Raw genomic sequence first — 12,231 nt, forward strand, 5'->3', positions numbered from 1 at the left:
GTGATAAATTATTTTATATGTAGGGCTATGCTACAACCGAATCGAGTATAATTGGATCAGAATTTGTACTGGATTACACAAGCGAATTTACAACTTACGAGGTATTATAATATATTGTGCAATTTTGTATTAGTTTAGCGAGCTATTTTTACAACTGTGTACTTACATAAATTGTTTAATGTATAGATCTTCAAGAGTAGAGAGGACTTGTGTAATTGGTGTCGTGAAGCTGGGAGGCGAAATGGTTTTGTTGTTGTAATCAAATCATCCGATGCATGTACCATTTCTAAGAAACCCAGAATTACGTTAGGTTGTGAGAGGGGTGGGACGTACCGAACCACAAAAGAAAAGCGAATAAAGACTGCCTGTGGGACAAAGAAGTGTGGATGCCCTTTTGCATTAAGAGGAAAGAAATTGGATACTGCGGATGATTGGATATTACTGGTCGTATGTGGAGTGCACAATCATCCCGCTGCAGAGAATCTGGAGGGGCACTCATATGCAGGGAGATTATCTGAGCAGGAGACGGAATTGTTAGTGGATATGTCGAAGAGTTTGGTTCGTCCAAAGGACATATTATCCACATTGAAGGAAAGAGATGCCCTCAATGTTACGACTATCAAGACTATCTACAATGTACGTCAACGGTTTAAGGTTGCAGAGAAAGCCGGGAGGTCTGAAATGCAACATCTATTAGGTAAATTATCAGAGGCTAAATATATTGAGTGGCATAGGAATTGTACTAATACGGATGTTGTGCATGACTTATTTTGGGCACACCCTGGCAGCATTGATTTGTTCCGTGCATTTCCCCGTGTGTTGATAATGGATTGCACGTACAAGACGAATAGGTATCGTCTTCCGCTCTTAGAGATTGTGGGGGTGACATCTACTGACATGACATTTTCAGTTGCTTTTGTATACTTAAATTCTGAGGGGGAAGAAAGCTATACTTGGGCATTAGAGAGATTGCGCAGTGTCATAGCTGATGATGTTTTGCCTGAGTTGATTGTTACAGATAGAGACTTGGCTTTGATGAATGCAATTCATAGAGTATTTCCTACTGCTAGACATTTATTATGTAGATGGCATATTAGTAGGAATGTTTTGGCCAAGTGCAAAAAATTTTTCGAATTGAAGGAGAAATGGGATAAATTTATTATGAGTTGGAATGTACTAGTGCTGTCCTCCACGGAAGACGAGTATAATGATCGCTGGAGTGCACTGCAGAGAGAGTTCGGTACCTATCCAGATGCACTACAGTATGTGTCAGATACTTGGCTGAGCAAATACAAGGAAAGATTTGTTGCGGCGTGGACTGATACATGCAGGCACTACGGAAATATGACGACAAATAGGTATCACAAATAAAGACTCATTTAATTTTAATTTGCCTCAATTCTTATATCTAACTTTCATTTGTTTACTAGGGTCGAGAGTGCACATGCAAAGCTCAAAAAGCAGCTTGGATCAAGCCAAGGAAGTTTCGAGTCATCTTGGACTAGAATACATGGATTGATTGAGTTGCAGCACAGCTCCGTTAAAGCCTCATTGGAGAAGAGTTTATTGGTAGTGCAGCACAACTTCAAGCCAGCTGAATCCAAAGAGTTGCGAGGTTTCATATCTATAAGTGCGTTAAATCATGTCCTCGCCCAATCGAAACGAGCCAATTCAGTTGGGTTTGATGATTCAAATTGTGGGTGCGCTATTCGACGCACACATGGTATACCATGTGCTCACCAGATTGCGCGGTACAGGGTGGAAGGTCGGCCCATTCCTCTCGACTGCATAGATCCTCATTGGAGGAAACTTGATATTCTGCCTACCCCCCCCGTGCAGCCAATTCAGTTGAGTTGTGATGCAGAGTTAGATTTGATTGCGCTACGATTCAAGAAGTTAGATGGGGCTTCTCAATTGCAGATGATCAAGAAGTTACGAGAGATTGCAAGTCCAGATAGTACACCTCTTTTAGAGCCTGCAAAACGGAAGACCGGTTCACGTGGGCGCGCTTCACTGAAGGTTGATACGTCTACTCGACGTGACCCGTCTGTGTTTGAGTTGGTTCTATCTGGACAGGATAGTTATTCACCTGGTATTGAGAAAGTTACCATCCGCAATCCATCTACTCAGATTCAAAAGAGACGGCCCAAGCAAAAGGTAAGTACCAAATATTTATTTCCTTACAATAGGTATCACAACGTCTACGGGACGGTCCGTGCCATGCCGGTATGTCATGTGCCGATACGGGACATGTCGGGACGTGCCGTGCCGAGATGTGCCGATACGGGACATGTCGGGACGTGCCGTGCCGAGATGTGCCGATACGGGATGTGCCGTGCCGAGATGTGCCGATACGGGATGTGCCGTACCGAGATGTGCCGATACGGGACATGTTCTGCCATTGTTACATATTTTCTATCATTTGATATTATTTGCAGGTTTTTCGTACTAGAGCCCAGTCACATACGCCCATTATCTATATTGATGCTATTCCTTCTGCCTTGAGACCATACATCCAGCATATCAAGGATGTAAAAGCTGATGGGAATTGCGGATTTAGGGCAATAGCTGACTTACTGGGATTTGGAGAAGATGACTGGGTGCGTGTTAGGAAGGATTTATTGCAAGAGTTGCAATGTCATTCGGACCACTATCGCACATTATATGGTGTGGAAGGGACGATTGCTGAGATCACTCATGCATTATCATATTATGATGATTGTCCACCATATGACAGATGGATGACTATGCCGGACATGGGTCATCTTATAGCATCCTGCTATAATGTTGTCCTATACCATCTCTCGTTGCAACAATGTCTGACCTTCCTACCTCTCCGTTCTGTGCCAGTACCTCTTCTATCCCGCAAAGATATCGCTATCGGATTCGTAAATGGAAATCATTTTGTTGAGGTACTACGTTCACAACACTTGCGAATATTTAATTTTGCTTATTTAATTTTGCTTATTTATAATTTTGTAGCTATTAATATTTTCTTATTTCTAATTTTGAAGGTGTTCTTATTGCCGGGACATCCCGTTCCGCCAGTAGCGACCAACTGGCGAAAATATCATCTTCCTTGTGCTACCGGATGGGAAAATTCATATGAAGCACGGATTCAACAGTTCAAAGAGAGCATCTCACCTAATGTTATAATTAGCGAGACAGTAGAGTTAGATTGATTATTTATATATGTACAATTTTTGAAAGTTGTAAATTTTTTTGGCCTCTTAGAGTCATGTACTGTGAAACTCCATCATCAATATAAATCAAAAAATATCTGTCTTCGCATTGTTAGATTGATTGTTATGTGCACTGTTATATTTGTGTAAAATAGAACGGGCCAGGCTTTACAAAGATTACACGTAAATGTACCAAAAATATATATTTTTCATTAATATCAAAGGCTTTACAAAGATTACAAAGGCTCCATCATCAATCCCTATGACGCCATCGTCGACGCGTGTACTGCTGTACGTCCGAATGAGAGGGTCCTGGATCCGAATGAGAAGGTGCTGTACTCGGGCCAGGCTCATCACCCAGAAGTACCTGATGCATCTGAGAAATAGCATCATATAGGTGCCCGGCACCTAGTGACGTAGCCTCTGAGGGACCCATCCGTACAATGTCGGTACTGATACCGAGTGCAGCTGCATTACGCCGCCGGTGCATGTCAGCATCATCATGACCTCCCCTAGCTCCAGAATGAGTACTCGAGCGCAGATGAGGAGGCTGAACTGCAACGTGCGTGATACGGAGATACCACTCCATGTATCCCGGTACGCTGTCTGATGGCCGGGTAACTGGGTGGCTCCTGCTCGCCTGGCTCAGCACGTGGTCCTCCCACCGCTCCCAAAGCTGATCCATATAGGAGTAATGTATCCGGTACGAGCCTGCTGTGGAACCTCTGTTGGCTCGCGTAGGGGCTAGTGGCGCTCGAGGGATGGTCTGAATACGACCAAACTGTCTAAGAACCCTTTCTGGATGATAGGGTTCTACGATATCAAGGCACTTGATGGAGCCACTAAAAAATGCGACGGGTATATATGGGCGATCTCCCCGAAGCCGATGATGGGGATCCCAAATAACCTGTAAAACAAAAGGTCCATTTCAGTTTAATACTATATCGCATATTAAAAGTACTGACAAACACAAGCAAATGGTAATATGATACGTACCTCATCGATGCTCAAAAGGTCCAATGACTCACGTAGAACCACTAAATGGTCCATCGTGGTACGGGATGGAGTACCGGGCATCCAGCGGTGCACGCGGGGACTGGCATCAGTATACTCGAGCGACGGGTGAGGACTGAGTGCTGGAAAATGCTCATAAATCCATGCCTGCAGAAGCGTCATATAACCACTGATCTGTCTCACTGATGACCTCGACGCAATCCCCAACTGCCGATACAAATATGCTAAGGCAGCTGTACCCCAGGCATATGTGCTCACCCTATCCAGATCCCGCAGTAAACACAGATACGCTATAGGCACCCTGGTCCCACTCTTATCAGCAAAGAGTGTGCAGCCTAACAAAAATAACAAATAGGCTCGTGCTGCACACTCTATCCTCTGCTGCCTGTCTCTATCAGATACAGAGTGAAACTGAGTCCTCAGCCACTCCATCCTCACAGACTGACCGCGCGATGACAGTACCTCCTGACGCGCGTCTCCAGCTGACACCCCCAACAACTCCACAAGTAGCTCCTCAGCATCCCGATCACTCATCCTCTCAGGAGAAACTGATACTGAGGAACCTGCGACAGGAATCCCTAAAATGGCGGATACATCATCCAACGTGATAGTGATCTCGCCAAATGGTATATGGAAGGTGTTCGTCTCGGGCTGCCATCTCTCTACGAAGCCCGAAATCAGAATCTTATCGATGAATCGATAAGAGCACTGTACTAACTCTACGAGGCCCGACTGCCTCAATAGTGCTCTGAACCTGGTATTTGGTTGGTTTGAAGACCACCACTTCCATTCACCAACCTTGGCAGTATGGTTCATGCACTTTAGTGGAGCTCGTTCCTGTAATATAAATGTATAATTACTACTACTTTATAAAACATCAATAAACAAAATATAATGCTATAACAAATAAACAATACCTGTTGCCTCCAGATGGAAGCTGCTATATGCGTCCTGAAACTGATCAGGACGGACTCATCCTCTGGACCTCCTGGACATGGTCCAACGGACTCATCGTCTTCACCCCTAGCGGGCATATCATCATGCTCTGACTCAGGAGAGTCCGATGGCATATGAGCAGGCTCGGGAGAAGCAATCCTAGCACGACGTCTCCTAGCTGACGCCGTAGGTCTAACTCTGGCGGGACGGGGATCCATGTCTGAAAATATAGAAATTCAATGTTAGGCTATATCAAAGAAAATAATTCAATTGCATACATAAATGTTCGGCACAAAATTCAGCACGGCACGCGATTTGGCACCAGAACCCTTCTATTCGGCTGCACAGTGCCGAACAGAAGGCTTCTGTTCGGCTCTGTGCAGCCGAACAGAAGGCTTCTGTTCGGCTGCACAGAGCCGAACAGAAGGCTTCTGTTCGGCTGCTCAGAGCCGGACAGAACCATTCTGTTCGGCACTGTGCAGCCGAACAGAAGGCTTCTGTTCGGCACCGTGCAGCCGAACAGAAGGCTTCTGTTCGGTTGAGTGTTGCCGAACAGAGGGCTTCTGTTCGGCACTGTTCAGCCGAACAGAAGGGTTCTGTTCGGCGATCCAGTGCCGAACGGAGCACTGGAGGCGGGGGGGCGGGGAGCTACCTCGACGTGGTCGTGGAGGCGCCGGCGAGGTGCTCGTTGCTCGGGAGATGGCCGGGGAGGTGGTTCCGGGAGAATGCCGGCGACGAGAGGGAGAAGGGGAGAATGCCGGCGACGAGAGGGAGAAGGGGGAACGGGGGGGTTTTGGGCGAGGGAGAAGGGGGAGACGGAGGGGGTTTGGCCGCCGGCGAGGTGCTTGAGGTGCTTGAGGCGAAGTTTTTTGGGCGGAAGGGAGAAGCCGGCTGGAGTGGAGTTTTGGAGGGGAAGAGCGGGGTTGGGGGGGGGGGGTTTGGGGGGTGTAGAGAGCAATTTAGGTGAGGGGGTGGGGAGGGTGAAGGGTAATTTAGGATTTTTTAATTTTTTAGGGGTGTCCTTAGCAAATGGGGGGGGTGTAGAGAGTATTTATTTTTTTTTTAATTTTTGAGGGGTGTCCTGAGCAATCGGGGGGGTGTATTTAGAACTACCCCCGCTGTTATTCTTCGTGGGGAAGGGAGGTTTAGGGAGCCACAGGGATAAACGGAATAAAGCATAGGGTGTAACAGTCGAACACCGGGGTCCGTCTCTTGCAGCGGCGGGAAATCGGATCCCCACAAAACCCTAATTTTTGGGTACGCCTCTCTCTCCTGAAGCTTGTATCTTTACCTACTTCGGTTTATGTGCTGCGGTTAATATGATCGTAGAAATTGCTGTGAGATCTTCCAACAACTTCTCGCTTGGAACTTTGTTTTCCACCTCTGTTCTTGCAGAGATGTCCCCCGTTATTGTTCTTCCATTTCTCCCATTCTTGATTCTTTCTGTGCGTCGCGATTTTGTTTTATTACGCCATAGATAAAGAGATAACTAGATAGACAGACAGACAGAGAGACAGATAAATTTCTTCTTTTGATTTCTTATGTCTTCTTGTAGGTATGTGTGACTATTGCTGATGAATACGATTTCTCTTTTTTTTATCAGATTTGCTTCTTTGCTGATAGAATTTTTGAAGGCATTCGCAGTTTGTGCGAGAGTGCTAGGATTTCTTATTAATTTGAGTGGAAACCCTAGGAGGGACAAAAAGAAAAAAAATCCATCAAAGACCAAACGAGGCCTTTCTTCATGGCACTTGCATTCGCTCCCCTTAGGAGGAAACTGTCAACTTCATCCACTGTCCGAGCTCGATACCTCTCGCTTTCTGCCCATCCAAAACCTTCAGAAGAGCTGACGCCTGACCCTCGATTCCTCCGGCACAGCTCCCCTGAAGCCAGGCTACTCGACCACTCCCCATTCCTCCGCTTCTCCCAAGTTCGTGTCACGACCCTCCCCAATGGCATCCGTGTGGTCACCCAATCGGCCCCATTATCTGCCTCACACACGGCCTCCATTGGCGTCTGGATTGATGCTGGCAGCCGGTTTGAGGTTCCTGGCACCAATGGCACGGCGCATTTCCTCGAGCACATGATCTTCAAAGGCACCCGCCATCGCACAGCCCGGTCTCTCGAGGAGGAGATAGAGAACATGGGTGGCCGACTCAATGCCTATACTTCCCGTGAGCAGACCACTTTCTATGCTGATGTCCAAAGTAAGGATGTGCCTGTTGCCATTGATGTACTTGCAGACATATTGCAGAACTCGAGGTTCCCCGACCATGCCATCAGGCGGGAACGGGGTGTCATCCTCCGTGAAATGGAGGAGGTGAGATGTAGTCTTATGCTCTTACTCGTTGGTTTTGTTTGGTGTATGGTCCATCATGTGTAGCTTTTCTTTTCTTTTCTTTTTTTAGTGAATGCCTGGTTTGTGTGTTAGACAGGTACAAGGGCAGATGGAAGAGGTGATATTTGATCACTTGCATTCGGCCTCGTTCTGTGGTCATCCTCTAGGGGACACAATATTAGGCCCTGAGGAGAACATCCGGGCAATCTCTAGGATTGACTTGCAGCAGTACATTTACACCCACTATACAGGACCTAGAATGGTAGTATCAACTTAATTTTGGAATTTTGATTTCAATTTTTATTTTTTTAACATTTAATCCATGATAACATGAAATTGTATGTTAGGTTCTTGATTTTTTTGTGTCTTATATTTAGTTTTATTTTTGTTTGGTGGAAGGTTGTATCAGCTGCAGGTGCAGTTAAACATGATGAGATTGTTGATATGGTCAGCAGATTGTTTAGAAATTTTTCTAGGGATCCAACCACAGCGGATCAGCTTGTTGAAGCAAATCCAGCTATCTTTACTGGTTCAGAGGTCTGCTGTAATTCAGTATAAGTTCATTTGCATTATGCTCTATGCAACAAATTCCTTAAACATTTTAATTTAGGTTCGAATGGAGAATGAGGACATGCCTCTAGTGCATTTGGCAATAGCTTTCAAAGGAGCAGCATGGGCTGACCCTAATTCCATACCTCTTATGGTAATCCAAAGCTTATTGGGGTCTTGGAACAAAAGCATAGGTATAGGTAATTGTTCAGGGTAAGATAAATTCAGGCTCTTGCTAATGTTTTGTTAGTACATATGTGGGCTTTCTTAATACTCTTGCTGCATGTTTTGTAAGAACTAACAATGTCATGCGACCTAATGAATTAACAGGTCTCAGCTAGCTCGTCGAGCCAGCACAGATAGCTTAGCCGATAGCATAATGGCCTTCAATACCAACTATCGTGATGTAGGATTATTTGGCATTTATTCTACTGCCATGGTGAGCCTTATTTCTTTATTCATCGTTAGAACTTAAAAGCTAAAAAATATTACCATTTGCTTGTTAAACAAAATACGCCATTTCTAATAGCTTATTTTCATTCTGTCGGCTGTGTTCCCATTCATGTTGTCATTGACCATCTAATAAATGCCTTCTTTTCTGTTGAGCTAATATCTGAAATATAATATAACTTTGTCCACTATGTAGTGCATTTTTCATTTCTAAAACTTAAACAATGATTTATAAATACTATAATTATTACATCTTTATGATCTCCTCATCTAGCAAGATCAGTAAAAAAAATATTTATGATACTTATTAGTTGTGGAAAGAGCTACTTTTTATACTATCTCAGCATTTTGAGTCTTGTTGATTGCAGCCTGATCGTGTGCATGATTTGTCATGTTTAATAATGGAAGAGATGAGGAGATTGGCATACAAAGTATCAGAAAGTGAAGTAATACGAGCCCGAAATCAGGTAACTTTCAGTATCAAGTAAGTTTATTCTGCAGCGAACCTTGCCTAATATTTTTGGATATTCCATCTTCATCTTTGATTTAGTTTAGGTGTTAGGAGCCCAATAAGATTTCTTTGATTTTGTATTAGAGAATTAGGATGTCGACTTCCATCTGGGGTTGAATTAAACTTGGTTTTGTGAATTTGTGCTCCATTTATTTGTGTTCTGGCTGCTAGCATGGCCAAGGCGTCAGTCAAAAAGCACCTTTTGCATTTCTTTTTAAACCCATCTGAGGCTTATGTATGCAAACGTGGGAAGCTAACCTGGAAACTTGCAAAGTTTGTATATGCTGAGAGTCTCAAATCTGTGGTGCCTAAAGAAGCTGTATTATGTTGCTAGAGTAGGAAGATGCGAAATATAACTTATTTTATTAGGTTCACACACTTTTGTATACCTATAGCGATGTTTTGTATGTTCTTGCAACTTGACATGAACATTGTCGTCAAAACTTATGATATCCTGTTCTATTTATGACACTCAATCGTTTTGATCTCTTTTTTTTGGAAAAATAAGCCTCTGTAAATTTTTTGTTCATGATGAAAACATAAGTGTGCGATTTATCTGATTCTAGGCCTTGTCTGCATAACTGCAGATGCCCAAGAAATAACTTTGTTCACAAGGGTCATCTTCATGCCTGGGCATGGGGTCTGATCATGTTCATCTTAGACAAGTATTTGGAAGACTTGATAGTTGATCTTGTCATTATGATGGTCTAAGATCCTACTCTAATTCAAGGAGTGACTATTTTTCCTCTTGTAATAGTTTAGAATAATTTGTACAACACATATCTTTCACAAGGTTTACAATGTAAATAAATCATGGTGAATTTCATATAATTATGTGTATGTATTTTGTGATCACTGATGTACCAAGGGTCACAACCATGTTTGTCATCATATGCAGTTAAAATCTGCTCTTTTGCTTCATATCGATGGATCTACTGCAGTTGCTGAGAACAATGGCCGCCAGGTACATCTCAACAAAATAATATTTAATTTTCTCAAGTGGCTATTTCCATCAGAAACACTTTGCTTAGCACTTAATAGAGGGGTACAGAATGCTATACCCAAGCATAATCATGGTTTTGCCATGCTAAGAACTGCAGTTCTTAACCTTTTGATGCAGATGTTGACATATGGACGAGTAATGCCATTTCTAGAACTTTTTACTCGCATAGATGCTGTTGATGCTGATACAGTAATGGAGACGGCAAAAAACTTCATAATTGATAAGGCAATCAACATTTCATTACATTCCATTCTTTGTAATTTCAGTATGTATGCAGCTATAATTGTTTGATCACAAAGGGTGGTAAAACTAATGAAATAGGTTTTTGACTTGAAACTTCATGAGAGGGCCAGTATCACAAGTTCAGAATTTAACCTGCAGACATATATATAACCGGTTACTAATGATCTGAATATTTCAGGATGTTGCTATTGCTGCGGTGGGACCACTCCATCTGTTACCAGCCCACAACTGGTTTCGGTCTCAGATTTCTGCTGAATAAAACTTACATATGCTGTAGCTGCCGCCTTTAGTGCCTGACATTCATACGTGTTGTAGATCTAGCATTCCTTCAGGGTGACATGTAACATTTAGATTATGAAGAAAATTTATTTCTTTGTTTTTGTTTAGGTAATTTTTTCTCTGTAATTCCTGGTAGTGGAACGATCTTTTCTTTAATTTTACCAAGCAACGTTTTCAGAATGCAGGTTCTATCCTGAGTTTTTTGGTCATGAAATGCTTGGACTCGAGAGCATGTAGAATTTATTTTAAGACATAAGTATCAACACTTGTGTTCTTTTATTAGCCTTTAATAAATGGAGGTTATATCTTTTGATGTAATCTTTCTTAGTTTTCCAGGTTGTATCTTTGGATGCTTTCTCTTGCTGGGCTTTCAGGTGATGGTGATACTTTCTTATACTCAATTGTTGTAATGTAGTTATGGATCTTCTTCCTATCCCCACCAAAAAAAAAAAAAAAAAAAAGGAGGATGGAGGAGGGAAAATTCTATTGAAGATCGGAGAAGCTATATAAGCTGCAACATTCTCTGCATAAGGTTTTGTCAGCATTAAGGGCTATTCGTGGGGAATAATTTTAGACATGTAATATGCATAAAACCGTCTTTGTGAGATTAAGAGCGGCTCAATGTATTTGGGGGTTTAAAGCTGTTTTGTCTTTAAAGCTTTCTCACTGGCCTAAGGCGAACTCACAGGAGGCTTTTTTTTTTTTTTTTTTTTTTTTTTTTTTCTTTTCTATTTTGTCTTTGAGATTTTTTCTGTCTTTTTTTAGGTTGGAACTTTAGGCCTAAAAATTGGGCCAGCCCAATGTAAGACATATTCACGTATTCTCGTGAACTTGGGAGCCAAAGATGGCTCTCGGTGGGGTGTTTAACGGGCCCCTAAACTTCTCCTCCTTCCCTTTTACATGCTGATGCAGTGATGCTAATCATGTCCTTTTACCATTAGCCTACACGCGGATCAATCACGCAGGTTGTTTGATGTTAAATAACCTGTTAGAGTATTGGTTTGGTGTCAAGTAACCTGTTATAATCTCAAAAGCCTATTTTCTTCGGAGGCCGTTGGCCCAGATCTCGGTTTATATTGGATTTCTCGCTCCTGACATATAAAACATCACTGAAATCTGAGATGTTGGCTGGTGCGATATAAATATTGGTCAATTTTTTTTATCTTTTTAAATAGGATCGCTGGAGAATAATTAATTAAATTAAAATTTTTAATATAGATAATATTAGATTTGCCATACCAGCTAATATCGATTGAGATCTTGAAAAATTTTGATTTTTTTAGATATTGGCCTAGATATTTATCTTGGTGTCCGTCATCCATCGAGATAACTGGGTACCCATTTTTTTTTTGTTAACATCTAAAAATCTTATTTTGTTTTTAAAAATATTATTTTGCTCTTTCGCTTTTAATGTCTAATTTTTTATTTTTGATTTTTCTCCCTTGAACTCTAAAAGCAAAGCTAATTTGCATCCATTTCCTTTTTTTTAACCCTTAAAAATCTTGGTTTCTTTTTCCCCGCCCGTCTTTCGGCGAGATCGAACATTCACGGCTCTTACAAACGTCGTCATCACGATCTGGATTTTTTGGATTCTCGTCTCTCCAATCCTCGAACCGCTCAGGCGAGTCATGGCCTAATGGCTCTAGATTCAGTTCTCGTCATTCCTTAAACCCGGATAGTCTAAAACCCGAGCCAACGTCCAACGCCCCTGAAACCTAAAACCCTC

At 42.5% G+C, this 12,231-nt stretch overlaps 2 protein-coding genes across 6 annotated transcripts; both read left to right on the forward strand.

Moving 5' to 3' along the window:
• Positions 1-1,436: 1,436 nt before the first annotated feature.
• LOC149768836 (uncharacterized) lies at positions 1,437-3,297 on the forward strand. The gene is made up of 2 exons (XM_089926777.1): positions 1,437-2,157; positions 2,439-3,297. The coding sequence occupies exons 1-2, from the start codon at positions 1,921-1,923 to the stop codon at positions 3,180-3,182; spliced, it is 981 nt and encodes a 326-aa protein (XP_089782903.1). The 5' UTR covers positions 1,437-1,920; the 3' UTR covers positions 3,183-3,297.
• Positions 3,298-6,163: 2,866 nt separating this feature from the next.
• On the forward strand, positions 6,164-10,840 carry LOC103720539 (putative mitochondrial-processing peptidase subunit beta, mitochondrial). Of its 5 annotated transcripts, none has more exons than XM_088710298.2 (11): positions 6,245-6,389; positions 6,736-7,452; positions 7,568-7,732; positions 7,870-8,007; positions 8,081-8,232; positions 8,350-8,458; positions 8,838-8,953; positions 9,568-9,685; positions 9,879-9,944; positions 10,101-10,208; positions 10,405-10,840. In XM_088710298.2, exons 2-11 carry the CDS (start codon positions 6,877-6,879, stop codon positions 10,483-10,485), a joined length of 1,629 nt encoding a protein of 542 aa, XP_088566424.2. In that variant the 5' UTR covers positions 6,245-6,389; positions 6,736-6,876; the 3' UTR covers positions 10,486-10,840. The 5 variants fall into 5 exon arrangements, 3 of the variants coding, with proteins under 3 accessions (XP_008808511.4, XP_088566424.2, XP_088566429.2); XM_088710303.2 differs by having other exon boundaries at positions 6,254-6,389; positions 7,564-7,732; positions 10,405-10,685; XM_008810289.6 differs by lacking the exon at positions 9,568-9,685 and having other exon boundaries at positions 6,164-6,389; positions 8,838-8,936.
• The last annotated feature ends 1,391 nt before the right edge of the window (positions 10,841-12,231 follow it).

Source organism: Phoenix dactylifera, chromosome 1 (assembly GCF_051530095.1).
Source record: "Phoenix dactylifera cultivar Ajwa chromosome 1, Ajwa_hap1_PhDact_Kaust_v1.1, whole genome shotgun sequence".
NCBI classification, from domain to species: domain Eukaryota; kingdom Viridiplantae; phylum Streptophyta; class Magnoliopsida; order Arecales; family Arecaceae; genus Phoenix; species Phoenix dactylifera.